The 27,866-nt window shown below is 53.9% G+C and overlaps 1 protein-coding gene across 3 annotated transcripts; it reads right to left on the bottom strand.

The window, feature by feature from the left end:
- Positions 1-196: 196 nt before the first annotated feature.
- Positions 197-27,085, bottom strand: AXL (AXL receptor tyrosine kinase). Of its 3 annotated transcripts, XM_036094867.2 has the most exons (20): positions 26,754-27,084; positions 25,383-25,605; positions 24,941-25,041; positions 24,250-24,426; positions 19,447-19,527; positions 19,178-19,293; positions 15,488-15,698; positions 15,056-15,195; positions 14,308-14,458; positions 14,071-14,097; positions 12,713-12,845; positions 12,325-12,416; positions 9,708-9,803; positions 9,487-9,564; positions 7,921-8,013; positions 7,400-7,521; positions 6,663-6,772; positions 3,319-3,478; positions 2,672-2,808; positions 197-2,056 (listed from the first exon to the last, which is right to left on the bottom strand). In XM_036094867.2, exons 1-20 carry the CDS (start codon positions 26,815-26,817, stop codon positions 1,705-1,707), a joined length of 2,664 nt encoding a protein of 887 aa, XP_035950760.1. In that variant the 5' UTR covers positions 26,818-27,084; the 3' UTR covers positions 197-1,704. The 3 variants fall into 3 exon arrangements, with proteins under 3 accessions (XP_035950760.1, XP_077919908.1, XP_035950761.1); XM_078063782.1 differs by lacking the exon at positions 14,071-14,097 and having other exon boundaries at positions 26,754-27,085; XM_036094868.2 differs by lacking the exons at positions 14,308-14,458; positions 15,056-15,195 and having other exon boundaries at positions 26,754-26,950.
- Between the last annotated feature and the right edge of the window lie 781 nt (positions 27,086-27,866).

Here is a 27,866-nt window from a genome sequence, read left to right as displayed (position 1 = left end):
CACTAGGGATCTCAGAGAATCTGTGTTTGTTTCGTGTCTTTTTGTCTACGTTGTCTACGGGTATGCTCATTTCTACCCTCTTTGTAAAGGGAGAACTCCTAGACCCCACCAAACCCTTCTTTTTACTGATGGGGAAACGGAGCTGCCAGGGAGAGGGGCCACATGACAGCTGAGTGGAAACAAGAGGAGACAGAAGTGTGGTTATAAAGTTTTATGTGATCTGAGCCCCTCTAGAGGTGCCAGAGTCCACACCTCTGTACAAGGGGGCTTGAGGGATTGGCTCAGGGGGGCAGCATGGACCAAAAGGAGGGAAATTGTCTCCTGGGGAAAGGAGGCATCCCTAATGCGTTACTGCACAGGCTTGAGAGGAGGCATGCCCCCACATGAGGGGAGGAGGAAGCAGAGGTGGCTCAGAAGGGGAGAGTCACACAGAATACTATAAGATTAGAACCTTAGAATCATACCCTGCAATTCTAGACCTGTAGACCTTTAGAACCTGACAACGTTTGAATCGTAGAACTACAGTGCCTAGGATCTTAAGACTTAGAACTGTGGATTCTTGGACCCTTCACTAAAACCCTAGAAAGGTGGAATGCAGTGTAGAACCTAAATGTGTCCAACATTAGAAATGATTAGAACTTTGGTATCTAGCTAGTTACAACTAACTGTAGTCTTATACCTTAGATGCTAAGGATCCAGAATCTTGGACCAATAGTCTAGAGTGTCTTGGAACACAGAACAGAACAACAGTAGAATCTTAGAGTTTAATAATCTAGAATCTTGAAGCATATGGTCTAGAATCTTAGACACAGAATCTAGGTTCTTAGACTAAGTCTTAGAACATCCCATCATAAAACATTAGACCTTCGAACCTCCATCTTTAGACTCTTAGAACTTTTCAATTGCAGATTCTAGAATCTTAGCTCTTTAGGATCCAGAATCTCATAATAAGAGTTTGAAGGATCATAAAGCCTTAGAACTTATAATTAACCATTATTAGAATCTTAGAACTTGAGAAGATAAAATCTTGGAAGCCTTATGATGTAGAGTCTTATAGCCCAAGGATTTACCATCTAAGAGGCTTACAACTTCAAATTTTAGAACATTAGGCCTTAAAACCTCCGTGTCTAGAATTGTAGAATCTAGAATCTTATACGCTAAGGACTCAGAACCCTAGAATAACAAAATCTAGAATCATAGAGCCTTAGATCCTAGAACTAGAATCTTAGAGCTTCAGAACGTAAAATCTTGCGGGCTGTATCAAGAATTCTAGAACCAGAAAAATCTCGAGCCACAGACTCTCAGAGCCTTAGAATATAGGCCTTGCAACTTCCATGTCTGGAACCTCAGCGCTTTAGAATTAGAGACTTTGGGATTTTAGGTCCTTAGAGCTGAAGACTAATAGCATCTTTGAAACCTCAAACCTTTGCATCTAGACTCTTTCAACCTTAGAATCCAGAATCTTGGAATGCTAGAACTGGGAGGACCCCTAGGGATTGCAGCCCAACCCCTTCCTTTTACACCTGGGGACACTGAGGCATGGAGAAGAGAGAGGATCTGTCTGGGATGGAAGCAGAATAGGTAGGAAGAGAAGGCTGTAGTTGGGGGTGAGGCCTGGAGTGGGGAAATAGTTGGGGGGCGAGGCTCCCCCAGTGGCAGTGCCTAGCTTGGGTCCTGAGAGGGAGTCCCAGGTGGAGTGTTGTCTCAGGCTCCATCCTCCTGCCCTGGGGGAGCTGGGGAGCTCCTGTCGGCGGGCAGGGTGGGGCCAGGGGCTGTAGAAGGGCAGAGGACATAGCGTCCAGCAGGATGGACCTCAGCCGCGGTGAGGCAACTGCAGGAATCCTTAGGGTCAGGCTGGGTTGGGGGGTCAGCTCCTCCAGCAGCTCCAAGTGGTTCAGGATGACCCCCACCCTCATCCATGTTGACATAGAGGATTTCGTCAGGCTCCTGGGCAGGGGGCAGGGCCTTCAGCGTGTTCTCCAGATCTTCCCGAAGCTCTGAGAAACTTGGCCGGTCACGGGGGTTTAGCTCCCAGCACCGGGACATCAGGGCATACCTAGGGCAGCAAAGTGAGGGATGGGAGACTGAGCAGGAGCTCAGAAGGGGAGCATTCTGGGAGTTTGCGGGCATTTCATGGAACTGGAAGGAACCATGAGCAGTTTGGGGGCTTCCATTGGGATTTGGGAATTCTCAAGAGTTTCCGAAGGGGGATCCTGGGACACTCGGGAGCTGGAAAGGGTCTTGGGGAGGCTCTCTGGGTATCAGGTGGTGTTCTAGTGAGGGTTTGCTAGAGCAGACTTTGCCCTCAAAGCGCTGGATGAACATTCTGCTCTCCTCTGTGTGCTGTGAGACAGCAAAGTTTGATAAGCTCTGTCCTAGAGGATCCTGAGGATATCTCAGAGGAGACCCGTGAGTTTGGAGAAGCTTAAGATGGCAAACTGGAGGGCTGGCAGAGGGTCCTCAGTGTTGAAGAGCATTGGGGGAAGCGCAGGAGCTCAGAAGTCTGGGGTGAATTAGAATTTGGGGGGTGGGGGTCTCAGCGTGGCTTCCTCAACAGTCTGAGGGGTTCTGTGCAGGTTTTAGAGGGTTGAGGCCATGTGGGGGTGCTCAGGGTTTTGGAGTGAAATCTGGGATGGGGCAGGGGGCAGGGTGGGGTCCTGAGGATCCTCACAGTCCATCCAGACAGCCCACAGGCTGCTTCAGCCGGTTTCCCTGACACAGGTAGTCATAAATCTCGCTGTTCTCCACTCCGGGATATGGGGTTTGGCCCCGCGTGGCAATCTCCCACATCGTCACCCCGAAGGACCACTGTGGGGGGCAGAGGGGAGAGAATTAGAGGGTCTCTCCTGCACAAAGACACCCCCAAACACATGGGTTCATGGGTACACCCACATTTATGTGCTCACGTGTCCGCAGCTACCTTAGCAGGTGTCTCATAGCTCTTCACAGCAATGCCAGCGCAGAGACATGCTCACAGAGGTCACTTCTGTGCACGTACAGACGTGCTCATCCACGCACACATTTACACACTTCACAGACAGACACAGGGTCTCGTGTGTCACCCTCCACACCCTGGCTGTACACACATATACATACCACCGCCTCTCCCAACCTAAACTGTCCACACGTCCCTCGTATGAACCTGCCACCATGCACACGTGGACCTGTGCATCTCCCCAGTGTGTCCACACCACCGTTCACAGATGCCCACCACACGCCCAAACATGCCTAACCCCTGCGGTTAGGCCCCTGTGCTTCCCAGCTGCAGTGTGAGACAAACAGGTCACTGACCCCCTCTCCTGTCAGGGAGGCACCTACCACATCGCTCTTGCTGGTGTAGACACGGTCAGCCAGGCTCTCGATGGCGATCCACTTGACTGGCATCTTGGCGATGCGTCCCTGACGGTAGTAGTCCCCGTTGTAGATCTTCTTGGAGAGCCCGAAGTCCGCCACACACACGGACATGTTCTCATTCAGCCTGCCCAGAACGGGGAGAGGAACGGGATGATCGCACTGCCCCCTCCACCAGGAAGCCTGCCCTCCCTCTCAGACACATCTTCATCTCCCGCTCTGGCTGTCCTCCTTGGGGGTGAGCATCTGTAAACCCCAGACTGAAGGGAAATGTGTCGTGTCTTGTTCCCTCCATATGAAGTTTCACAAACACACCCATGTAACCGGCACCCAGATTAAGAAACAGAACATCGTGGAACATCATCTGGATAAGGAATACCACAGAGCACAGAAAAAGAAGGAACTAACCAATATGTACAGAGACATGGGCTAACCTCAAAAGCATCACACTGAGCAAACGAAACCAGACACAAAGGGGTACAAACTGCATGATTCCATTTACATGACATTTAAGAACAGGTGACTCAAGTCCAGAATAAGGGTTTTCTCTTGGGGCAGTGACTGGGAAGTCCGTTAGGGAGCCTGCCAGGGCCTAGAAATGTTCTTTATTTTGATCCAGTACTGGTTGTTTACATGAGTCTATAGACAAGTAAACATTCATTAAGCTGGACACATAAGGTGTGTCTTAGTGTATGTAAAATATACATTGATTTTTATTTTTAAGTATGAGAAAGAAAGAAACACATTACATTACCAGTCCTCCTTCCTAGCCCTCCAAGGGAAGCCATAATCTTCCTTTCTTCTTTTATTTGTTTATTTATTTATTTATTTTGGGGGGGGGCAGAGGGAGAGAATCTTCAAGCAGACTTCCTGCTGAGCACGGAGCCAGGATGTGGGATGTGGGGCTTGATCCCACCACCCATGAGATCATGACCTGAGCCGAAACCAAGAATCGGACACTTAACCGACTGAGCCACTCAGGCACCCTCACAGTCTTCACTTCTAACAGCATGGGTTGCTTTTGCTTGCTTTTCTGCTTTAATAGAAGATTCTCTAATTTTTGCATCTGAGTTTCTGGGATTCTATTTTTTTAAGAATTGATGAGTTCTAGCCAGGGTGATGGGCTTGGGCAGTGACCAATCAGAAGAGACCCCAGAGGCCCCTCATATGGCAGGAGTTACCCTTCAACTGCTGGGTCCAGGGAGGGTCCAGAGGATCATGGCAGGGAGGCAGAGAAGAGTGATGCTTAGGCATCCAGGCTGGTGGCTGTGAAGAGGGTGGGAGGCTTGGGGTAGTGGCCAGTTGCCAACTAGGTAAGGAAGTATTTCAAATTTTTTTTTCAAAGAACTTTTTTTTTTCCTTTTCTTTTGTTTATTTTTTAAGGGAGAGTTGGGGCAGTGGGAGAGAGAGAATCTTAAGCACGCTCCACACTCAGCGCAGAGCCTAACGTGGGGCTCCATCTCACAACCCTGAGATCATGACCTGAGCTGAAATCAAGAGTTGGATGCTTAACTGACTAAGCCACCCAGGTGCCCCAAGAACTTTCTTTAAAAAAAAAAAAAGATTTTATTTATTTATTTTTTAAGTAGGCTCCATGCCCAATGTGCAGCTTGAACTCAACGGCCCGAGATCAAGAGTTGCATGCTCTACTCACTGAGCCAGCCAGGCACCCCTTAAAATTTTTTTTAAGTTATATCTACACTCAACATGGGGCTCAAAATCACAACTTGGCGACCAAGAGTCGCACACTCCACTGACTGAGCCAGCCAGGCACCCCTCAATATTTTAACTTAACAAAAAAGCAACAGGTGCATTACAATGGGTTGTCTACTCTGATTTTCAGTGTCATTATTTCATAGGGGGCTTGCCTAGGATCAGCCCAAGTTGCAGAAGGAAAGGAAGTTCCATTTTGACTGAATCTATTGAAGCCTTTACATACATTTTCCACTTAACAGGAAATACAGGGAATAGAGGAACGAGGCAAATGCCACCACAAGGAAACAGACATATATGTCATATCCTACAAGACAACGGGCATGGTCTCTTCCAAAAGAATATGCTGTAAAAATATTAAAGGGGGCACGGCACCTGGGTGGTTCAGTCGGTTAAGTGTCCGACTCTTGGTTTCAGCTCACGTCATGATCTCAGGGTCCTGAGATCGAGCCCTGCTTTGAGCCCCTTGTAGGGCTCCACACTCACTGCAGAGTCTGCTTATCCCTCTCCCTCCCCTTCTGCCCCTCCCCCCGGCACGTATGCACACACTTTCTCTCAATGAATAAATCTTAAAAAAAAAGTGGTGGTGGGGGACGCTATTCCAGATTAAAAAGGCCCAAAGGGGCATAGCAACCAAATGTAGTGGGGGGACCTTGAATAGATCCTGATTTGGGGCAAAAAAGAAACAGCCCTAAAAGACATTTCGGAGGACAACTGAATTTGAATATGGATTGGATGGATATGAAGTTATGTTGCAGAATTATGGTTAATCTTCTTAGGTGTGACAATGGAACTGTAATCATTTACATGTAAGTCCTCATTCTTAGGAGATACATACTGAAGATTTAGGGGTCTGGCATTGCCACCTTGGCAACTCGCTTTGAAGTGGTTGAGGAAAGAGAGAAGGACAGAGAAGAGAGGACAAATATGGCATAATCTCCACCAGGACGGTGTATGGGCGTCCACTGTACAAGGCTTTCAACTTTCCACATAAAGAATTGGGGGAAAACAAAGAAACGTTCATATTCCCAAGAGTTGCGAATGTTTACACATCTTGAAAAAGATTCCGATTCTCCAGCTCCAGTTTCTGAGTTCATATTGTAATGAAACTAATAGTCGAAGCCTGTGTTTATATATACATGCACCATCCTCACCTAAGTCTGGCCTATTTTCTGGCATGTCTGTCGGCTGGGCGGTGTGGGGAGGGTGTCTGGTCCCCTTATTCGATGTGGCCCCTCCCTACGGGCAGCCCCAGGCAAGACACTCAGCATGGAGGGGGACAGAGATGAGGCTTCAATGTCCCCACTGTCATTGGTCATCTCTGCCCCTTTGTTCACCTCATGCCGCCCACTGAGCCCACCCTCTTGCCTCTCCTCTCTCCACATCCAAATACGCCTCCAGGATCTCAGTTCCAGGCCCCCCTCCTCCAGGAAGGCTTCTCCAATCCCCTTGCTGACCTCTCTATCCCAGTCCTGGGTTCTGGCCTGCCTGAGGGTATGTGTGTCTAGACCCCTCTTCCATCCTGAAAGGAGGGATGCAGCTCCCCTGAGGAGGGGACAGCGGGGGGCAGGGGGGTCTGTGGAAGGCTCAGCACTCACATGCAGTTCCTGGCGGCCAGGTCTCGGTGTATGAATCTCTTGGTACTCAGATACTCCATGCCACTGGCAATGTCTGCCATGAATTTCACCAGCATCTGAGTGGGCAGGAACTGGGGGCGGTAGAGGTCAGCAGAGTCCCTGAGATCCATTCCTCCTCCCTCACTCCCTTCCTGTGTGTGCCTATCTCTGCCCTGCAGTGGCTTCCCATGGCTCCAAGAAGTAAATCCAACCTCTTTCCGACAAGGCCCTATATAATCCCCTCCTGCCTTCCCGTCCAAGTTGATCTCTTACTGTCCTTGCCCTGGACATGCTACCTACGCTCCAGCCAGGGGTCTCCTTTCTGGTTTTCAGACAAACTATGCTTGTTTCGGCCTCTAAGCCTTTGCCTGTGTGCTGTGCCCTCTGCCAGGACTGCTTCCCCCCCCCCCCCCCGATCTCCCCACTTCCTGCCAGTTGGCTCTTCCTTCAAGGTCACCTCCTCAGTAAGACCTTCTCTGTCCACCCAAACTAACTGCCTGGCTTCTCTGTGGTTCATCTGACTCTCTTTCCTTCCTAGCACTTAAAGTTTTCTTGCTCATTTATTTGTTAACTTATTTATTTCCTGGTGCCCTCACTGGCAGACGACTCCATGAGAGCAAGCTCTTGGTCACCATGGTCTTCCCAGTGTCTGAGTGGTGCTGGGTACCTGACAGGTGCTCAACTAGTACCTGTGAACCAGACAAGTAAATGTCCCTCACCACTGGCTGGTCCCCGAGCCGGGAATAGAGAAGGAAACTGTGCAGGTCTCCATGTTTCATGAAAGGTAAGATGACCACGGGTGCTGGGAAGCCCTCTCGTTCGGAACCCTGGAAACAGACACCTGCCCCCCCAACCCCCAGGCAGCCCTGTCACTCCAGCTGGGCAGGAGGGGAAGCCATCCCCTCCCTCAGCTCTGTCTCTCCCTCCCCCTCAAATCTCGCTTCCAAATTGTTGGGGGTGGGGGCGGTGGCAAGGACCAAGCTTCAGAGAAGCCATTTCCAGCCCTGTTCCCAGGGAAGTTTCCAGAGCCCTCCTGGGGACCTCAGCTATTTCTGGGAAAGGTCAGAGGTCACATTCCAAGCTGAGGGAAAGAAGGAGGGGGGAGAGCTTGCTGACTCTGAGGGAGGGCGGGGAGCAGGGAGCCTGGAAGTTTGATCTTCCCAGTGCCAGAGGGAGGGGTCTTCCTTCTGGAGTGGCCTCCATGGAGCCTGGAGACTCCCTAAACCTGCCCCTCCCTCACCAATGAGCCTCATGACGTTGGGGTGGTCAAATTCCTTCATGCAGACGGCTTCACTCAGGAAATCCTCCAGCTCCGACCTTGTACAGATAGCAACTTGGGGGAGAGAGGAAGGTGGATAAGGAGGAGAGGAGGGGAGGGAGGACTCTTCCTCCCCTCCTCTCCTTCATCATCATCATCATCTTCATCAAAATGATTACTAAGTACCTGGTGCTGCACTCAGCACTTTATATATACATATATTAACTCATTTAACTCTCTGACGGGCAACTATTATTCTCCCTGTTTTAACGATGGGGAAACCAAGGCACGGGATGGTTAAGGAATCTGCCTAAGAGCACACACAGCTTGCAAGTGGGAGAGGCAGAAGTGAAAGCCAGGTGGGCCAGCTCTGAGGTCCAGGTGCACACACCATGCTAGGCGGCTTCCCTGGGGATCCATACGATTACTCCTTTTATAACTCGGGACACTGGCTCATAGAGGCAAAGCAACTCACCCAAGGTCACACAGCTGGGACTCAAACCTAAGTGGAGAGCATAACTGGGGACATAAGAAGTGCTCAATAATGAATGAATGGGGAGACACTGATGACTCTATAACCCAAGCTTTTCGCCCCAGTGATTGAGAGAAAGGATCCTTCTTCCCTCACCACCAGCTGCAGCCTGACCCTCAATGCCTCTTCCCTGTATGGAAAGGACTTGGCCCTGGACTTCCTGTGCTGTGTGACCCTAGACTGGCTCCCACCCTCTCTGACGACGTAAATAATATAGTCGCAGTCCACATTAATTGCACATACTACATACCACCCCTAGCATTAAGTGCTTCAGCTCACCCTAGGAGGTAAGAATATTATGATTCTTTTTTTTCCAGATGAAGAAATGCAGCTCAGGGAGGGAGAGTCATTTACCTGAGATCACACAGCTGATAAATGATGAAGCCAGGTGTGCCTCGTTCCAGACCTTCCCCTGTTCTGTTAGGTATCACAGGGGGCTGGTCCCCAAAAACTACATTTCCCAGGCCCCCTTTCATACTGTTTTCCTGTTGGAGTTTGCCAATGGGAACCACTGATGGGAGACCGGCAGGTGGGCGGGCGGAGAAGGAGAAGTCAGGGTATTTCACCCTGTCCCTTACTGCTTCCAGCATTGCCTCGATGGTGGCTGTGTGTTTCAAGCTCCCACAAGGCAGCCTCTAAATCTGCAATCCCAAATCCCACCAGGAGTCCCTGGCTGTGGGCTCTGGTAACACCACTTCCTCCTTCTGCCCTTCACGCCTTGGGGTGGAAGTAACGTACTGCTGCTGCTAATCTCCATCCTCACTGCTCCCGCTAATCTCCATCCTCACTGCTCCCAGTCATTCCTGCACCTCTGTAGTAAACCTCCCCATATTAAATTCCTTCTGTCGAAGTACCTAGCATGGACTCCACTTCCTGTCTGGAAACCCTGAGATTCTGTGGCAGGGCTAATTTGCTACCCGCTTTTCTGCTCTCCTGCCTAGTTAGGGGCATAGGGAAAAGGCCTAGGGTTAGGGGGTGGAGGTCCCATCTGAGCAGACATGCAAGCTCAGACTCACTCTTCATTGTCTTCACAGCCACCTTGAGGATGGAGTCATCCTGGTTGAGCTGGCCCTCCATCACGGCTCCAAATTCTCCTGCAGGGGACCGGAGGGAGACATTGACCTCAGGGGGGCTTGTGGGGACTGCATTTCTTGATTTCTTGTGACTGGGTATGGGTGGAGAAGTGAAGGACTTCATGGTTCAGGGGAATGTGCTGGGGGAGATGGGGCAGACTCACCTTCTCCCAGCGTCTTCCCCAGGGCCACCTTATGCCGGTCTACCATCACATCCCGAAGCTTCTCCTTCAGCTCTTCACTGATGCCCAGGCTGTTCACTGCATGGGGCGGGGGGGGAGGGTGGACAGAGCCATGGAGCAGGGCTGACACTCAGGAGACATTTGGATGTCAAGAGGGATGTGCCCATTATTAAAATACTGAAATATTTCTGCATTCATTCAAAACCAGCTACTGCCCTGAGCACACATCCCACCCTAGCTCCTCCTGTAGACCCCCTGAATCTCCTCCCAAACCAGCAGCTGAAGGGTTAGAGCCTGGAACATAGTCTTGCACCACTGGGCACCCCGATTAGTCAGTGTTCTGCCATACCAGTTGCTAAAAATATTTTTAGCAACTTTTTATTGAATTATAATTTGCACAAATCATAAGGGAGCAGCTCAGGGATTTCTTTCTGAGAGAGAGAGAGAGAGAGAGCACACACTCCCACATGCGAGATCGGGAGGAGGAGCAGAGAGAGAGGGAGAAAGAGAATTCCAAGCAGACTCCCTGCTGAGCGTGGAGCCCGACACGGGGCTCAATCTCGCAACTCTGAGATCATGACTTGAGCTGAAATCAAGAGTTGGCTGCTTAACAGACTGAGCCACCCAGGTGCTCCCCACCCCCAACTTTCTAAAAAGATTTATTTATTCTACAGAGAGTGTGCACGTGAGTGGGGTGGGGAGGGGCAGAGGGAGAGAATCTTCAAGCAGACTCCCCGATGAGTGGGGATCCCCACACGGGGCTCGATCTCACGACCCATGAGATCATGACCTGAGCCGAAACCAAGAGTTGGACGCTCAACCAACGGAGCCACCCAGGCGCCCCAACTCAGTGGATTTTTACAAAGCAAAGACAACAGTGTAACTAGCACCCAGGTCAAGAACAGACCATGACCTGCCCTCTCAAGAGTGGCCACCTTCCTGATTTCTCTTACCATAGATTGGCCTTCTCTGTTTGGAGATATTATTATCAACGTGGAATCATATACTATGTTCTCTTTTGTGTCTGGCTTCTTTCACTCAACACGGTGTCTATGAGATAGCCATAATATAGCTCTCGTGCATAGTTGTTGTTTTTTTTTAAAGATTTTATTTATTTATTTGACAGAGAGAGACACAGCGAGAGAGGGAATACAAGCAGGGGGAATGGGAGAGGGAGAAGCAGGCTTCCCGCGGAGCAGGGAACCCCATGCGGGGCTCGATCCCAGGACCCTGGGATCATGACCTGAGCCGAAGGCAGACGCTTAACGACTGAGACACCCAGGTGCCCCATCGTGCGTAGTTGTAATTTATTTTCATTGCCCTATAGCAACAGTTCTCAAACTTCAGGACCCCTTCACATTCTTAAAATTACTGAGGACAGCAAAGAGCTTTTGTTCAGGGGGCTTATATAGATCAACACTTAGTGTATTCAAAGTTAAAATGGATAGATCTTTCAAACACAAGAAAAAACGAGCACGCATTCATCAACCAACAGAGTGATGACATCATCACGTATTAGCTTCTGGAAAACTCCACGGAACACGTGTGAGAGAACGGGAGTGTAAAAGGGCAAATAACATCTTGTAATTATTATGAAAATAGTTTTGACCTCATGGACCCCCTGCAGAGGTCTCAGGGGCCCCCTGGGACCCGACTCACACTCTGAGAACCTCGGCTGCACGTTACTCTACTAGAGCACCATGACCTCCTTGTTTCCTATTCTTGCTCCTCTTAAATAAATGTCTTTCCCAGCCCCTTCTGATATTTCCCGGGGGCCCCGGCAGCCTTCTCACGGTGTGCTGGGGAGAGACATCACTCTGTCCCTTTCCTTTCTGGATTTAAGCTTTCCCAGCTGGAAAGATGAAGACATTTGACGAGGTGGCCTCTGAGGTCCCTTCAGAGCTGGGACCCTCCATAACTCCACAGCCTTAGAGAGAGTCTAGAGTTCTAAGAGCCTATGGTTTTCAAGATCTTAAGGGTCTATAGTATTGAGCCTGTGATTGTTTCATCCAAGATTGACTCTATCTCTCTAACATACTATAATTCCAAGAGGCAGTTCAAGGATGGACTTCAGAGCAAAATGACCTGGTTTTGAAGCCCAGCTGTCCAACTTGCAAGCTGTGTGGTCTTGAGGAAGTTACTTAACCACTCTTTTGCCATAGCTTCCTCATCTATGAAGTGGGGGGTGGGGTGACGTACCTACCTCATTGGGTTGTCGTGAGGATTCAATTAAATGACATGTGTAGCTCCTGTCACATAGGAAGTGCTAGGGTTGGCTATCATCACTGGCTTCACACTCATCCTACCATCCTGTCCCCTTCATTGCCATCATCGTTATATTTATCATCATCATCATTACATTGTTCTAGGATCATGTGGCTCTGAGATTTGGTCTATGATTTTTTTGTCTAAGACCCTATTATTCTAAGGGTCTGTGTGGTTTCACAGTTCTGTTGTTCTTAGGGTCTGTGGTTCTAACGTCCTAGCATTCCAAGGTTTTTGGAAACTTTTGGTTCATGCATCAACAGAAGCCCAGCAGGCCCCAATCTCTACACTCGTCATCCCCCCACCAGGGTGGGGAGGAGTGAGGTTCACTTACGGGTGGCTTCAGTGGTCCGGCGACTGTAGGACTTGCGAACACGGTACCTGACCACCAGCTCACCCCTCTCCACTGTTGGTTCAAACACCTCTCTGGGGGGAATGGGCAGGAGGTGAGGGCAGGGCAGAACCAGGGGCAACCCCCTCCTTCTGACAGCAGTGAAAGTGAACACCACCCTAACCCCAAGCCCTGCCCGCCCTCCCCTCCAGCATTTGCTGAGCATGTCTTGGATTTCTACCCTCTGCCTTCCATCCATCACCCAGACCCTTGATCTCATTCTGATTCTTGGAAATCTCTTGTCCCACACCAGCCTCCTCATGGTCCCCCTGACTCCAGCCTCTCCATCCCAGTCCACACAAGCCTCCTTACTTACGTAGTTCCAACTCACCCATAGCGGGTCTCCTTCTTCCGCCGGTGGACGAGGAACAGGGCCAAGATGAGGACACAGCCGGCGGCCACAACTGCTCCCAGCAGTACATACCACCAGGGCCATGAGAAGGCAGGGGCTGGGGGCTCACTCACTGTCAGGGAGTATGGCACACAGGTCATGGGGGAAGCCCTGGATCCTGCTCCCCAGGCCCCAAAGATGTGATGTTAGAGGGAGACAGATGTGGAAATATCTAATGAGGCATGTGGTAGGGTGCATTCACTTATCCAAGGAGATGGACTTAGGTGTGGAAAACAGGTGGGCGGGGGAGAGAATTCGTGGAGTGTAGGATGTGTGTGTGGGGCGTGCGCAAGGAGTATGAGACTTGTGGACAAATGGCCAAGGAATGGTCTTGAGGAGTGTGCGCTGATGATGGAGGGGTTTCCATAAAGCGAAGGATGGGAGAGAAATACATATGCAAAGAAGGGTGCACAGAATGTCAGATGAGTGTTCAAGGAGTTTGGGGTATGTGAGTGAGGAGTAGTCAAGGAATTTTGGATACAAGTAGTGAGTAGTGATTTAATAAAGATGTAACTCTGGTGTGAGAGGAGTGTGGGCATGGGATGGGCTGAAATGGTGTGTAAAAAGGTGGGAATGGGTACATGCTGAGTGTACCAGGAGTTTGGTGTGGGTGGGTACACAGTGGGAATGGGTTATGATTGGCAAGGGGTGAGGAGTATCGATGGGTGTACAAGGAGAACTGAAGAGTGTGGGATAGTGTCAACCCAAAGCTTCCCAGTATTTGCAATGTGGGATATATGGTGAGGGTGTGAAAAGTATGCAGAGTTTGTGAATGAGAATTGTGGGTGTGCACTGGGTTTTGGAGGCATGGGTGAGGAACAAAGGATTGTAATAGGATGAAAGGGAAAGGAGGCTGGGATTAGTGTGGAAAGGGTATGCAAAGAAATGCAGGAAGGCACGTAAGGAATACCTAAGGTAGAGTCACAAGAGGTGAGCTGTAATAGTACTAAGAGGGTACAATGGGTGTAGAAGGAATGTTTGAGAATTGCTGGAGAAATATTTGAGAGGCATGGATTTGAAGGGGATAACTCATCTGTCTGCCCATCCATCCATCCCACATCCATCCATCCATCCATCCACCCATCCATCCATCCATCCATCCACCATTCATTGAGTACCTACAATGTGCGGGGCCATTCCAGGTAACTCCATCAAGGACCACACAAACCCAAGAAGTAGAAGATTAGAGTGATGAGTTTGAGAAACATGAAAGCAATGGCAATGGGTATGTTTGTGGTGATGGGGTCCTCAGTGGGCATTGAGGGAAAGGAGGGAGGAGAGAGGGTGCGAAGCCTTACCCAGTTGGTGGATTGGTTGTCCTTGTCCTGTGAGGAGAAAGGACAGAGGCAGGACATACTCAGAGAGGGTAAGACTGATGTGACATGGGTGAGGTTCCCGTTAAGCTTCCGGGTGGGAAAAGAGCCTAGATTGGGGTAAGTAACACTGAAAGGTGCAGGGAGCAAGTCAGGGGTATCTGCGCGAGACAGGGTCCTTGTGAATTGGTTGAAGAGGGCTGAACAAGACCGTGGAGTTACCTGGGCGCCAGGGCTCTAGGGGCACAGGGAGGCTCCAGGGTCCATCCCCAGCGGCAGTGTAGGCTGCCACACACACCGTCAGGTTGGGGACAGTCCCGTCTCCCCGCAGCTCCAGGGTCACCTCTCTTTTTAGCCCTATGTCCATGAGCACCTAGGACGTCCGGATGTAGCATCAGGGTAGAGCCCCCCAACCCGCCCCTAACTCTTAAGACTTCACCCTCAGCCTCAAGTCCCCATCTTTCTCAAAGCCCCCACTTCCCGTGCAGCCCCTGCCCCCTACCTCCTCCTAAGCTTCATCCCTTGCCACCACCCCACCTCCATTCTCCATCCCCATGCCCGTTCCACCATCAGCTCCACCGGGACCGGGGCTTTGCCTCATTTATCGCCCATCGTCAAGTGCTAGCAAGGGAGGGACTGAACCCTCATCTTTCAACCCACATTCCTCTATCCCCTCCTAGCCCCCCACCCCCTTTCCCACCCCATCTCTCCAACCCAGGGTGCTGCTAGCTCCAAGACCACCTTTGCGCCCATTAGGAAAAGTCACCAGTTCTTCAAGATGTTCTACGATTATCTGCTATAGAATCGTAGAACTTCCCCGGACCCCTTAAGCCTCCCCAGAATGTGCTCTCCTAGGTGCAGTATGATCTCGTACTACCCCAACCCGCACCACTGTCCTGTCTGCCTTGCCATCCCCTCCCCATCTCCCTCCTCCCAGCCATTCCGCCCCAGCCCCGCCAGCAGCACCCACCTCGGGGGTGTCCTGGCCTCGATAGGCCAGCCGGTACCCCAACAGGGTGCCCTGCAGGGGCGCCCTTGGCTCCTGCCAACGCACGAGGGCTTGGCTCCCATTCCGCATAGCGCTAACATTCTCGGGGGGGCCCAGGGGCACTGGAGGACAGGGGAGAGGGGAAGCTGGCACCCCCACCTCTTCCTGACCCCCTCCCCTGTTCCCAGGAAGCGGGGACAGGGTGCAAAGGGCATGAGCGTGGGCACCTCGTGCAGGCCTCCCATGAGCGGAAGCATAGGGAAGAGGACTGGGAGAGATGCCAGGGGGCCACACTGAGGAGTCCGGGGCTGGGCGGGAAGGACTGAGGCCACATGGGGTTAATGGGTGATAGGAGATGCTCGGGGTGGCACTGAGGCGAGCAGCAACGTCTGCCTCACACCAGCCCCTTCTTACCTCCCTCTGGTGTCTCCACAGGAAGCCAGTGGGTCCAGGGTGAGGGGCCCTGGCTACTGGTACAGGCCACCCGGATGTGGTAAGGAGTGTGAGGATGGAGGCTACCCAGCCGAAGTCGGTGAGGGGGAACGGACGCTTGCAAGGTGAGAGGCTCCTCTGGGGGGTCTGGCTCTCCCAGCCAGACGCCCACCCCATCGTCTGACAGCACAGCCTGGGGAGAGGGATGGGGCGTGAGGACGGGACAGCCATGAAATCTCAAGAGGGGGTCACACAAGTTGGTGGTGGTGGTCCCAGGGTGATGATACAACTCTGCAAGGGTGTGTGTGTGTGTGTATGAGCTCCATGCTGGTGTAACACGGGCACCTGCATTTGCAAAGTGAGAAGAGCCCCCAGTTGCACGATGTGGCTCTGTCATCACTTGCAAAAGCCACCTCTGGCAAGACTTTCCCTCTCTGAGCCTGTTTCCTCATCTGGAACATGCGCACTTGGAGGAGTGAATGCCTTCCAGGACCACCTAAAGGCTGAATGTCGGACAAGCTGCATAGCACATGGCAGGTGGTCAGCATCAGTAAGATGACAATGACACTCAACCACAGGCAAAGCAATATCTTACAAGAGAGGTCAGAAGGGTGGGCACCTCTGGGAGCTGAGGGATCCTTGTGGGGAGCTGGTGGGTGGTGATCTGGAGGGTGGTGACACGGGTGATATTCGTGTTTAACAATCTAGGAGTACACCAAAGATTATGCACATCATGTATATCTGAATAAAAAAGAAAAGCCCTTTACACATCTGAAAACTCATTTGACCCTGACCTCAGCCCTGTGTGTGGGTACCGTGCGCATCCCCACTTACAGATGAGGACAGTGAGTCTCAGAGAGATGGAATCACTTGCCCAAGGTCACCAGCTTGTCACTGATGAAGCTGGAAACTAAACCCCAACCTGTCTTCAAAACTTTTGCCTTGGGGCGCCTGGGTGGCTCAGTCGGTTAAGCATCTGCCTTCGGCTCAGGTCATGATCTCAGGGGCCTGGGATCGAGCCCCACGTAAGGCTCCACACTCAGCGGGGAGCCTGCTTCTCCCTCTCCCTCTGCCCCTCCCCCCTGCTTGTGCTCACTCTCTCTCTCTCAAAGAAATAAATAAAAATCTTAAAAAAAAAAAAAAGAACATCGGCGATAGTAACAATATTTCTCCTCTGTTCAGAGAAGCAGTGGAGCTTAGTACTACGCACAGATGCTGGATCTGGGGTTGAGTTCCAGCCTCTACCAGACTCTAGCACTCTGCCCTAGTTTCCTCATCTGTTAAATGGGATAATAACAATGGCTCCCTAACTTGCAGGTTGACTGAATTGATGCTTGTAAGCATTTAGAAGAGCTTGTGCACACTGAGTGTTTATTGTTATTATTGTGTGTGTGTGTGTGAGAGGTTGCCGGGCTGCAAGGGTCAAACTGCATGTCCTACACAGCGTCCCAAGCTGGGACGCTCGCCTGGTCCCCGGGAATAGCACGATCAGCATGGCAGGGGCCACAGCGGGGGAAGACATCTCTACAGCCCTGCCACACAGAACCACAAACCCTCTACAGCCACACATCACAGCCCCACACGGCAAAGACGCTGCCGGTCCCCGCCCCGCCCCCAGCCCCTGCGGAGCAACCCAGAGACCCAACCACACTGCCACACCGCGTGTTCGGAGGGAGTTTACTGCTTATGGGTGTGCACCCAAAGGATCTTGGATATCCAAGTCCTGGCTTGGGTATCATTTGTTGTGTGACCTAGAGTGGGTGTCTTTACTTCTCTAAGTCTCCATTCCTATCTCTGGAAAACGGGCATCCAAGAGCCCCTACCTGGCAGGGTTTGAGGCTTAATGACATGCCGCACGTAAGTGGGTGTGCACAGCCTATGAACAGCTAGCATTTCTCGAGTGCCGACTCTGTATCATGCACCCTGGCAAGTGCAATCCTGGATGAACCCACAGCCTTTTTACTGCCACCCTCTGAGGTCACCTTCTTTTTTCATTCCCATTTTACAGATGAGGAAACAGAGGCCCAGAGAGGTTCAGCAGCTTGCCCAAAGTCACACAGACCCCTGTGGGGAGAGGATCCCACCACGAGGCCTGGGAGGGCATGGGCAGATGGTGGGTAACAGGATGGGGGAGCTGGGGGAGCTGTCCCATGCCTGCTCTCTGACCTGCAGTGACAGATGAGAAGGGGAACCTCTGCTGGGACAAAGGGGACACAGGGACCTAGGTCCAGACAGTCAGCCTCCTGGTGCTCACTCTCACTTCTCTTTTCCCTGTGACCCTCCCATTTGAACCCTCCTGCCCCAGGCCAAGCACAGCAGGAAGTGAGCCCTGGAGAAGTAAGAGGTCACACTTCTGCTTTTCTTGGGCACTGGACGCATGTGGGTTGGGGGGGGACATCTGATGCCTGACCTGGCATTTGAGGTCTCCCAAGTGGGCCCAGCCTTGGGGATTGAATCAGTTTTATCCTTTTCAGCCCATGGGGAGGGCAGGTCACTTCCCCTCTCTGGGCCTCAGTTCCCTACCTTGGAAACGGGAAGGTTCGCAGATTATTTTCTAGGGTTAAAATGACAAGTGGATGAGATAATGTCCAGGGCACGTAATTACCAGAATGACAGCTCCTACTTAATCAAGCGCTGGCTCTGAATGGTCTCTAAGGAGGTGAGGGGGGCTGGTTGGGTTTGGGGAGATGAGGATTCGAATCCCACCTCGGCCACTTCCCGGCTGCGATCTTGGCGAGGTTGTTTAACTACTCTGAGCCTTAGTTTTTTCATCTGGAAAGCGGGTGTCTCCACAGACCCTGCTCCATGAACACACAAAGGGGTGTGCATAAAGCCACCACATAAGGCCCAGCACAGAGTTGACGCTCCATAAAAGCTGGTCATTACTAATTATTGTCATCTGTCGTGGCAGGCACTGTCCCACCCTCACTCCAACTTCCAAATCTCAAAGAACTTCAGGCCAGGACTGGGTCTCGTATTCAGAGATCTGCGTTTGTTTTTCTTAGCGTAGAATACATACGACTTTGGTGCCCCAGGCTGGGTCTAGAGCATTTCAGGTCTCCTCCAGCAAACGTGTCCTACTCTAGGTCTGACTCTGCGCTGGGTAATCGTGAGGACCCAGTGGCGACTGAGACAGGCCAGGACCAGCCCTCCCAGAGCTCCCAGTCCGGTGGGGAGACAGACTCACCCCCAGACAGTGACAACCCAGAGTGATCAGGGCTGGGATGGGAGAAGCACAGGGCTGTGGGTACCCGGTGGTGACAGAGATGGCTCTGAGCCCTGCTGTCTCAGGATTCCCACTCTGGCCAGAGTCAATATTACTAATCCTAAAAAAAAAATAAAAGTTAAAACAGCTGATAGTTTATTATGCATTTCCTGTGTTCCAGATACTATTTTAAGGTTGCTCCTGGCATTCACTCATTGAATTCTTACAACAAGCTTATCTGCCCATTTTACAGATGAGAGGACTGAGGTCCAGTGAGGTTAAGTCATGGGCCCAAGCTCCTGCAGCCACTGCTGGCGGAGTCAGGATTTGAAGCCAGGACATCTGGCGTCACTCGAGGCTCCTACTGCCTCTCAACGCAGGAATGGCTGGGAAGGGCTGGTTTCCCAGGATGGGGCTGGCGGCTTACGTGTGGCGGAAGGAGGGCTGAGCAAAGTCTGAGGTCTCACCTGCAGGGTGCAGTGCGTGAGGGGGTAGATGCCGCTCAGGCCTGGGGTCCAAGCCACCTCCAGCTCTGTGGGCTGGCGGGAAACCAGGTGGAGATCGCGAGGCCGCTGGGGGAGCACTGTGGAGAGATGAGGGGAGGGACTGACCCTGGGGGGGGCCTTTGCCCAAAGCTCCTCCCCCCCCAGCCCCCCTGCCCTCTACCCCAGCTCTGACCTTTGGCCCAGACCCCACACCCTCTGACACCCAGCTCCCCAGCACCCTTTCCTGTCACCTGTGATGGTGGCCGTGCGGGATGTGGTGACCCCCTTGGCGTTATGGGCTTCACAGGAGAAAGAAGACGTCTTGTTCAAGCCTGGGAGTCATAGAAGGAGAGGCCCAGTGTCAGAGAGGGGAAGGAGGGTTTCCCAGGCCATGCTGGGCCACCTCCCACCATGCCCTGCCTGACAATCAGTGTGGCCCACACGGGCACCTGCTTGAAGGGGACGGGATGAGTTGGGAACACAGGCCTCCATCCCCAGCCACAAGGACAGGTTGGTGGCCTCAATCCTAATGCCCCACCACACACACACACACATGCAGACACACACGGGCACACACACAGACATCCACATCCACACACACACACACAATCACATACTTGCACAAACACAGACACGATCACACTGACCCACACAGACACACGTAGAAGCATGTAACCCTAGTAGACACACACTTAAGAAACAGGCCCTCCTGGGTGTGTGTCAAGCTAAGGTGTTTGCTCCTTTATAAGCTCTAAGCTCAGCTCCTACCAACCCCCGTCCCCCTTCCCCCGCCCCCCGCCCAGCCATTGGCCCCTGGGTGTTTCTGGAACTCAGGCATCAGACACATTCCCATCTCGGGAACTTTGCATTTCTGTTCTCTCTATCTTGCCACAGATGTGCACATGGCTCCCTCCCGTCCTCCTTCACATTTGGGACTCAGACCTCACCTTCTCTGTCACTCTGTCCCCGGCCGCCCTGTTCAGAGCCAGGACCTCACGTCCATGTCTAACCTCTCCCCAGCTTTACTTTTCCTCTTTGGCTCTTCTCGTCACAACATACTTTACCTGTCACCTGTATGTCTTGCTCACTGGTTGTCAACTCCGCTGTATGTCAGCTCCAGGAGGGCTGGGGTTTCTGTCTGTTCTGTCCCCTGCTGTATGCCCCAGGGCCCACGATGGCCTTGCACACAGTAGGTGCTCCATAAATGCTGGTTAAACGAGTGAATGACTTTATGTGTATGCCTTTGCGTATCCACGAGTGTTTCTGGGTATGTATGTAGAAATATGAGCTTGTGTAATTCCATGGGTAAGTGACTTAATATGTCTTTTTTTTTTTTAGATTTATTTGTTTGAGAGACAGAGAGAGAGGGCAGGGAGCCCCAAGTAGGGATAGACCCCAGGACCCTGAGATGGTGACCTGAGCCGAAGGCAGACGCTTCACTGAGCCACCCAAGCTCCCCAGTATGTGTCTTGAGTATTTCTGGGTGTCTGGGGGTAGATTGCCTCCCCTCCCCAGTGTTGTGGTGGTGGGTACACAGGCAGACACACACACGCACAAAGACACAAGTAGAGAGACAAACACAGACACACACACACAGCACACGCAGCTATACAACACCCGGAGATGCACACACAGGGAAATACAGACACACACAGTGTGCAGGTGACAGGACGTAAGAGGACCAAGTCTTGAGTCTGCACGTGTGACTGCAGTTGTGTGTGTGTCTAGGGATATTGCAGGCTTGTGTGTGTGTCTCCTGCTCGGTCGGCGTGCGTGTTCCCACCACCACCACCGTCTACCCGCAGACACAAAGTTTCCTTTCGTCAGTCGGCAGAGGGAGTGGAATGAAGGAAAGTCGGCCGAGGCCGGAAGGGGGTGGGCAGGGAAGCTCCCCAGCTCCGCTGCCCAGGCGGCAGCTCACAGCCAAGGTCAGGTGCCCGGCCGCAGCCCCCGCCGGCGGGGGAGGGGCAGGACGGCCCCGGGCCGGCTGCCGGAGGGGGCGGGGAGCCTGGGTCCCGTCCAGCCACCTGGCACGTGGGGGCCCGCCAGGGTCACCGCGCGGGGGCTGGCGCTGCCCGCCCGAGGAGCCCCGGGGCGGGAGGGAGTTCTGGAGCCGGGTCCTGTTCCGACCGCAGCATTCCTGCCCCCGCGTGAGTCACCGGGGCGCCCCCCTCCCGCTCCGGCACTTCCGGCGGCGGCCGGGGGGCGCGCGCGGCCCAGGATCCCCCGTGCTTGGCCTCAGCGCGCACCTTGAGGACGAGGAGAGCGGGGATGGAGGGGCCTGGGACACCCGCCTCCCCTCCGGCGGGCTCTCCCTCCGCGACTGGAGCGGGCCCACTCCAGATGTGCTTTCCAGATGCACTGTCCCTCTCTCCGCTCCCGCTCCTCCTCCCCCCTCCCCCGCGCTTTTTCCGAGGGAATCAGAGGGATGGAAGGAGAGGGGGCACGCCCTGAGTCAGACGGAGGGACGGACACACACAAACGGACAGAATTCCTTGACACGGCACCAACCCCCACCCTCGCGCACACACAATGAATCACACTTAACACACAGGGGCCGTTACTGGCCCAAAAACAGAAAACGGGGCACTGGCTAAGCTACATTAGGGGCTGATGTTGTCGCAAACACGCAGTGACACCAATATCCACCCAGTGACTTGCGGGTATCTACACACAGGGGCGACACTGATACACATACATACACAAAGAAACACATATATGTCCACAAACATAAACACACAACCAACCACGGGTTCGTGGACTGCGAACACCCAGCAACGCAACGTCCTGCCCCCGCTGAAACTGACCAGCACCCAACCCCGCGTGCTGAAATACACACACCGAGCAACACACAGACCTTGAGGTTGAAGCGGCCCAACAGACACGCACCTGGACGTGAATAAGGTTAATTAAGCTGACTTGCTTGCAAACAAACACAGCTGGACACTCAGGTTGCTTCGGACACTTAGGGAAATGCAGACTATACAAAAACACACTCTTGTGTAAGCACTGATGGGGACACAAAGCTGTCATGCGCATAGGGGTGGCACACACACACACACACACACACACACACACACACACACACACACGGTGGTTGGTAAGTCTATCTACCCAGAGACAATCAGGGCTGGGGTTGATACAAGGGGAGACAGGACAGAAGCAGGAGCGAGTCGTTACTGCCTGCTGTGAATCTCTCTCTCTCTCTCTCTCTCTCTCTCTCTCTCTCTCTCTCACACACACACACACACACACACGCAGATATGGGGTCCATGTGAGAGTCACAGACCAACACCCTCACCTTGGGACCTAGACACGGAAACCACAGAGACACGCAAGGACACAGATACACACGGACAGCCACAGTCGGTGGAAACACACCGAGGAACACCAAGTCGTCCACTGATACATCCTGCCTCCACCAGCGAACAGGTGCCCACACCAAGACACACTCACACCCATAGATGAACACCTGCGAGGGGACACTGTCACTTCTCCACAGGGAGCTGTATGGAAAATCGCCACAAAACACTGCCTCCCCTCACTCTGCCATCTCCCCCGCCCCCCCACACACACACCCCACCTTTACGCAGTGAGTCACAGCTGGGAACACGCAAACACAAAGGAGGACAGACACCAGGCTGACACCGGTATTCTTACACACACACACACACACACACACACACACACACACACACACGAAACACCATATAAGCTGGCCTTCCCTAAAGCACGCACAACCCAATAAGGAGGATGATGCTGACAGACACACTGAGACCCAGATCCAGAGGGACATGGATACATACACAGCCAGACCTCACATACACACTGAAACACACACACAGGCACCCTCCCCCTCCAGCTCTACCACACACTGATACACACACAGGCCCTCTCATGCCTGTTGCCCCTCCCCCGCCCCCAAGTTCTTCCTGGGCTGGGCTGGGTGGCCCATCCCCCTCTCCCTTCCCATCTCCAGGGTCCCACCAGGCTGACTCAGACCCCTGAGCCACGGGCCTGAGTCACCCCTCTAGGGGCTGGCATGCTCACCAACCTCTTCCTTGCACACTCAGGGCCCCCGGAATGTTGAGAATGTGGACACCTCCCTCTAGCCCGGGAGACCCTCAGGCAGGAGTTCCCCTCCCCCAATCCCAGCAGATGGAGGTCTCCGGTTGGGGTTGCTGGAAGCTGATGCCCTCCAGGGTCCAGCTGCTTCCCTCTGACTGATCCTCCCCGGGCTGTGTTCCTCCATCCCTCCTTCCTCATTGAGGGAGAAACCTGTGTGTCCAGGGGCCCTAGCGCTGCCTCTGACCATTCTGTGATCCCAAGCTAGGTCCTGCCCCATCTCTGTGGTGCAGAAGGAGATGGTCACCCTGAAGCTAAGAGACTTTCTGCTGTCACTCAGACCTCCCTGTCCTGTCTCTCTCCATCTTAGGTTACCTCCGTGGTCTGTCCCTTCCTGTGTCTCTTGTTCTCTTTCTCTCTCTCCCTGTAACTGTCCTTCTCTGTCTTCCACTTTCTCCTCTTTCTCTGCTTTCAGCTCTGTCCCCACAGGGAAGCTCTTCCAATACAGAAGTGGGCAGTTTGAAGGAGGTGGAGGAGAGGAGGGCCTGGTTGCTTCCGGTGCCCGGCTTGGGGTCAAGGGCTGACAAAGGGGCATCAGGCCCACACACACATTTGGGCCATGGGACAGCTCAGAGGAAACCAGGGACAAAGAATTCTATTCAGATAGGCTGGGGGGAATGAAGAGAGACAGAGGGACAGGGAGATAGACACACACAGAGAAGCAGAAAGAGACAGAGAAACAGAGAGTCAGAGGACAGAGGGACAGAAAGAGACAGAGAAAGCATAGAGAGAGAAACGAGGGGATAGATATGGACAGAGATGCAGAGACAGAGAGACTCAGACAAAGAGAGAGAGAGAGAGACAGGGACAGAAAGAGACAATGAAGGACAGAGGGACAGGCAGACACTCACACAGGGGCACAAAAGCCTCCCTTGCTCCCCATTCCCATCCTGCCTGGCCCTCTAGGCTGAGCACATCCCCGGACTTACCTGGAACTCGAAGCGTTTGCTGGGGGCCATGGCTCGTGGCTAGAGGCAGGGGGACAGCGTCCCGGAGCCAGAGTAGGTCCACAGGCTCTGGGGGTCCCTGGGCCCGGCAGCTCAGGTTGAAGGGGGTGTTGGCAGCCACAGTCCTGTCCTCAGGCTCCTCCAGGAAGTAAGGCAGGCCTGGGGGCGTGGTAGTTGCTGAGGTCCCTCTGAGGCCCCCAGGTGTCTGACTCACTGCTAGGATGTTGCGGCTGCAGATTCTTTGACCCCTAGGTCTGATCTCTCAGGACACCCGAACTTGCTTCAGATGTCCAACCCCTCAGGCCTCTACCCCAAGAACACACGATCCCAATACCTGACTCCCCCACCAGCATCTGACCCATGGGACTTCTGAATCCCAGTGAGGAAAGCGAGGCTCCCAGGGGTTGGGGAGAGGGTTAAGTTGTACCTCCGATCCCCAGAATGTCCTACCCCAACCATGTTGACCCTAGGACATGTCACAACCCCCAAGATGTTTTCTCCCCCAGGACATATCATCTCACCCAGGCCTGCCCCCAGTAATTCTGAGACTCCCCAGCTTCCCGACCCGCTAAGGGTCTCTGACACTCCCAGGCTGCATGTCCCCTGAATTCTCCAGCACCCTCTGACCACTCAGGTTTCCTGCCTGCCCACGACCTCTGTGCCCAGGGCTCACCCTCCAGCCCAACGTAGCCAGGCTGGGATATGAAGGTCTTTCCTCCCAGGACCACGGCACACTGGTACCTCCCCGCGTCCGAGAGCTGCAGGGAGGAGATTCTAACAGGGCAAGAGGAGAGACAGAAAGGTTCAGGGTCTGTGCTGGACACTGGGTGGGGGTCATCAGAACTGAAAGAGGGGGGGGTCTGGCCTAGAAACTTCTCAGAGCTAAGAAGTGGGTACTATTATTAACTCGTTTTACAGAAGAGGAAAGTGAAACCTAGGGTTACATCACATGCTCCAAGCCACACAGCTAACGAGGGGCTTCACTGGGGTTCCAGCCCAGGTGGGGCTTTTGCCCATAATTTTTCACCCACCATGGGATGGAGGTCAGGGGTGGGGGTGGGGGTGGGGGGACAGGGATCAGGAGGGATGCGGCTGGTCAGGGGGAGGCTGGGCACCTGAGTTGGCTGACCACTTTCCAGTCATCCTGCCCGTCTTCACCGAGGGGCACCTGGGTCTGGGTACTGTCCGCCAGTTCTAGTGTCTGTCCGTCCCGAAGCCAGGTCACCTCGGGGGGCTCCCCCTGAACCTGGAGCTCGCACCGAAGGGCCCCCATGAGTCCCCGGGCACCGGTGATATTCCTTGGACTCCCCACAAAGGGGTCTGCTTCAGCCTGTGCGCCTGGGGGAGATGGGGAAGAGTTAGCTTAGGAACCCCTGCTTTCCTCCCAGCCTGCCAGGCCCTTAGGCCCACATAGTTGTAAAGTGACCTCAGCGGGGGGGGGTGGGGGTGGGGGGGGTGGAGGGTGGAGGCTTTGGGGGAGGATGGGAGCCTTCCCAGGGGACTGGGGTCCGTCCTCCATCCTTCCTAGGGGCCCCGACCCTTGGTTGGTTGGGAAGTAGGCCGGGGATCTGGCAGCCTCCCACGCCCCAGACTGCCCGGTAGGGCCAGCCCCTGCCCCCCCACCCTTAGGGTCTCTAGAGACTTGACAGATCGGGCTGGTGGATGGTGCGGAAGAAAAAGAGGTGGGGAGGGAGAGGAGAGAGAGAGAGAGAGAAACAGGGAAGGAGACACAGATAGAAGCCAGACAGTCAGGCATGAGGAGTCAGAGACAGCAAGGGACAGAGACCGGAGAGACACAGAGGATGAGAGATGAGGAGAGAGATAACCCTGAGAGGGGAAAAATGTTGGAGGAGAGACACCGAGGCAAACAGACAGAGAGACAGAGACAGAGATAGAGAGACATTATAGAGACACCTAGAAAGTAGGGAGAGAGAAAGTCGGAGACCGGGACAGAGAAATGAAGCCCTACAGAGATGGTGGAGCTAGAACCAGCGCCAGAGACCCCCGCCCCAGAGATGGAGCAGACAGTGATGGGGTAAGGACAAGTGGGGGGGTGACAGTGACGAGGGTTTTCCCCTAGAGCTCCGGAGCCCTCCTCATCACACTGCCTGACTTCGTACTCCTTTCTGGAAGATTCCTTCCGGGGCAGCCCCCAGCTCAGCCCCTCTCCCTAAGGCTCCCCGAGTCAAGTCCAGCCCCACTCTGGCCCCCAGCTTTTCTGTCTGTCTGTCTCCCTCTGTGTCCACCTCTTTCCGTCTCTGACCCTCCCAGTTTCTGTTTCTTGTCCAGTTCCTCTCTGAGCCCCTTTCTCTCCCTGGCCTCTCTCCGTTTGACTCGGTGCCTCCCTGTCTCCCTCTCTGCTGTCCCAAAGACGCTCCTCGAGCCAGCCCAGACTCCCCCCAACACCTGCCATCCACCCCCACTCTGCTCCCTCCTGCCCCAGCCCAGCCCCGGGTGGTCCTCCCCGACAGACCCCCATCACTCACCCTTGGGGGCCGCGCCCCCCCAGCAGCACAGCGCCAAGCACCAGGCCAGCAGGACCCTGCCCATCCTCGGGGCACCACGCAAACGATGCCAAACTTTCCTCAGAAGTTGCTGGGCACCCTGCGGGGGAGGGGGCAGGGCCGGGCTGTCCCCGGCCCTCCCCCCCAGCTCCGGGCTCCCCGGATTTGGCACTGCCCGCCTGCCACGGCGGGGGCCCCCTCGCCGGCTCTGCTCAGCGGCCGCCTTCCTTGCTCCCCAGCCTCCTACTCTCCCTCCCAGACTTCGGGCAACCCTTTCCCCGCCCCTGGCTCCCCCTCTGCCTCCGCCCACCGGGCCGGAGCCCAGGGGGCCACCTGGGCTTGGAGGGGTTAACTCGGGGAGGAGAGGACCAGCCCTGTCTTAAAGGGGCCCCGGAGGGAGGCTGAGGAGGGGGAAGGGGCCCCGAGGGCTGCACCCCGAATCTTGGGCCAGCGAGGCAGGGAGGCTGTGCGGCTCTCTATCCTGGCTCTGGGCGCTGTCCCTCTGGGCTCTCTCAGTGTCTGGTAAACATTCCTCCAGAACTCCACTCCTCTCTCAGTCCTTGCGACAGCCCCTTCCCCTGCCTCCACCCCCCAGCCCAGCCCCAGCCAGGCACCCCCCCACACTCCCGGCTCCCCTGGCGAGGACACACACACTCAGATGTCATCCACACACACACACACACAGAGGCTGGGACAGCAGGAGGCATGCAGGGGCACGCTTCTGGCCCACGGACCCACTCGACAAGCCGGATCAGGAACTCCGTTCGGGCAGAAACTCAGAAACCAGAAACGGGAGGACCCAGCTGGGTGGGCATCCTCGGGGATAGACTCGGGCAGACGTGGGTCATCATAACAAAAAAGACCCACGTGGGCACAGAGACAGGACACCAGTGTCTGGGCGGCTCACAGGGGTGCCCAAAGACCCGGGTTGGAAGCCCAGCTCTACTTCTAACTGTGTGACCTTGCAAGTGACTGGCCTCCCTGGGCCTCGGTTTGTCCATCTCTAAGATGGGAATCCGAATAGAACCCGCTTAGTAGGACAGAGGGAGGATGTCTTAGGTCAAGGAACGGGCAGTTCTTCGCACGTGGTAACAT

The sequence above is a fragment of the Halichoerus grypus genome, chromosome 15, assembly GCF_964656455.1.
Source record: "Halichoerus grypus chromosome 15, mHalGry1.hap1.1, whole genome shotgun sequence".
NCBI classification, from domain to species: Eukaryota; Metazoa; Chordata; class Mammalia; order Carnivora; family Phocidae; genus Halichoerus; species Halichoerus grypus.
The sequence above is the reverse complement of the archived record's forward strand: the minus strand, read 5'-3'. Positions and strand labels throughout refer to the sequence as shown.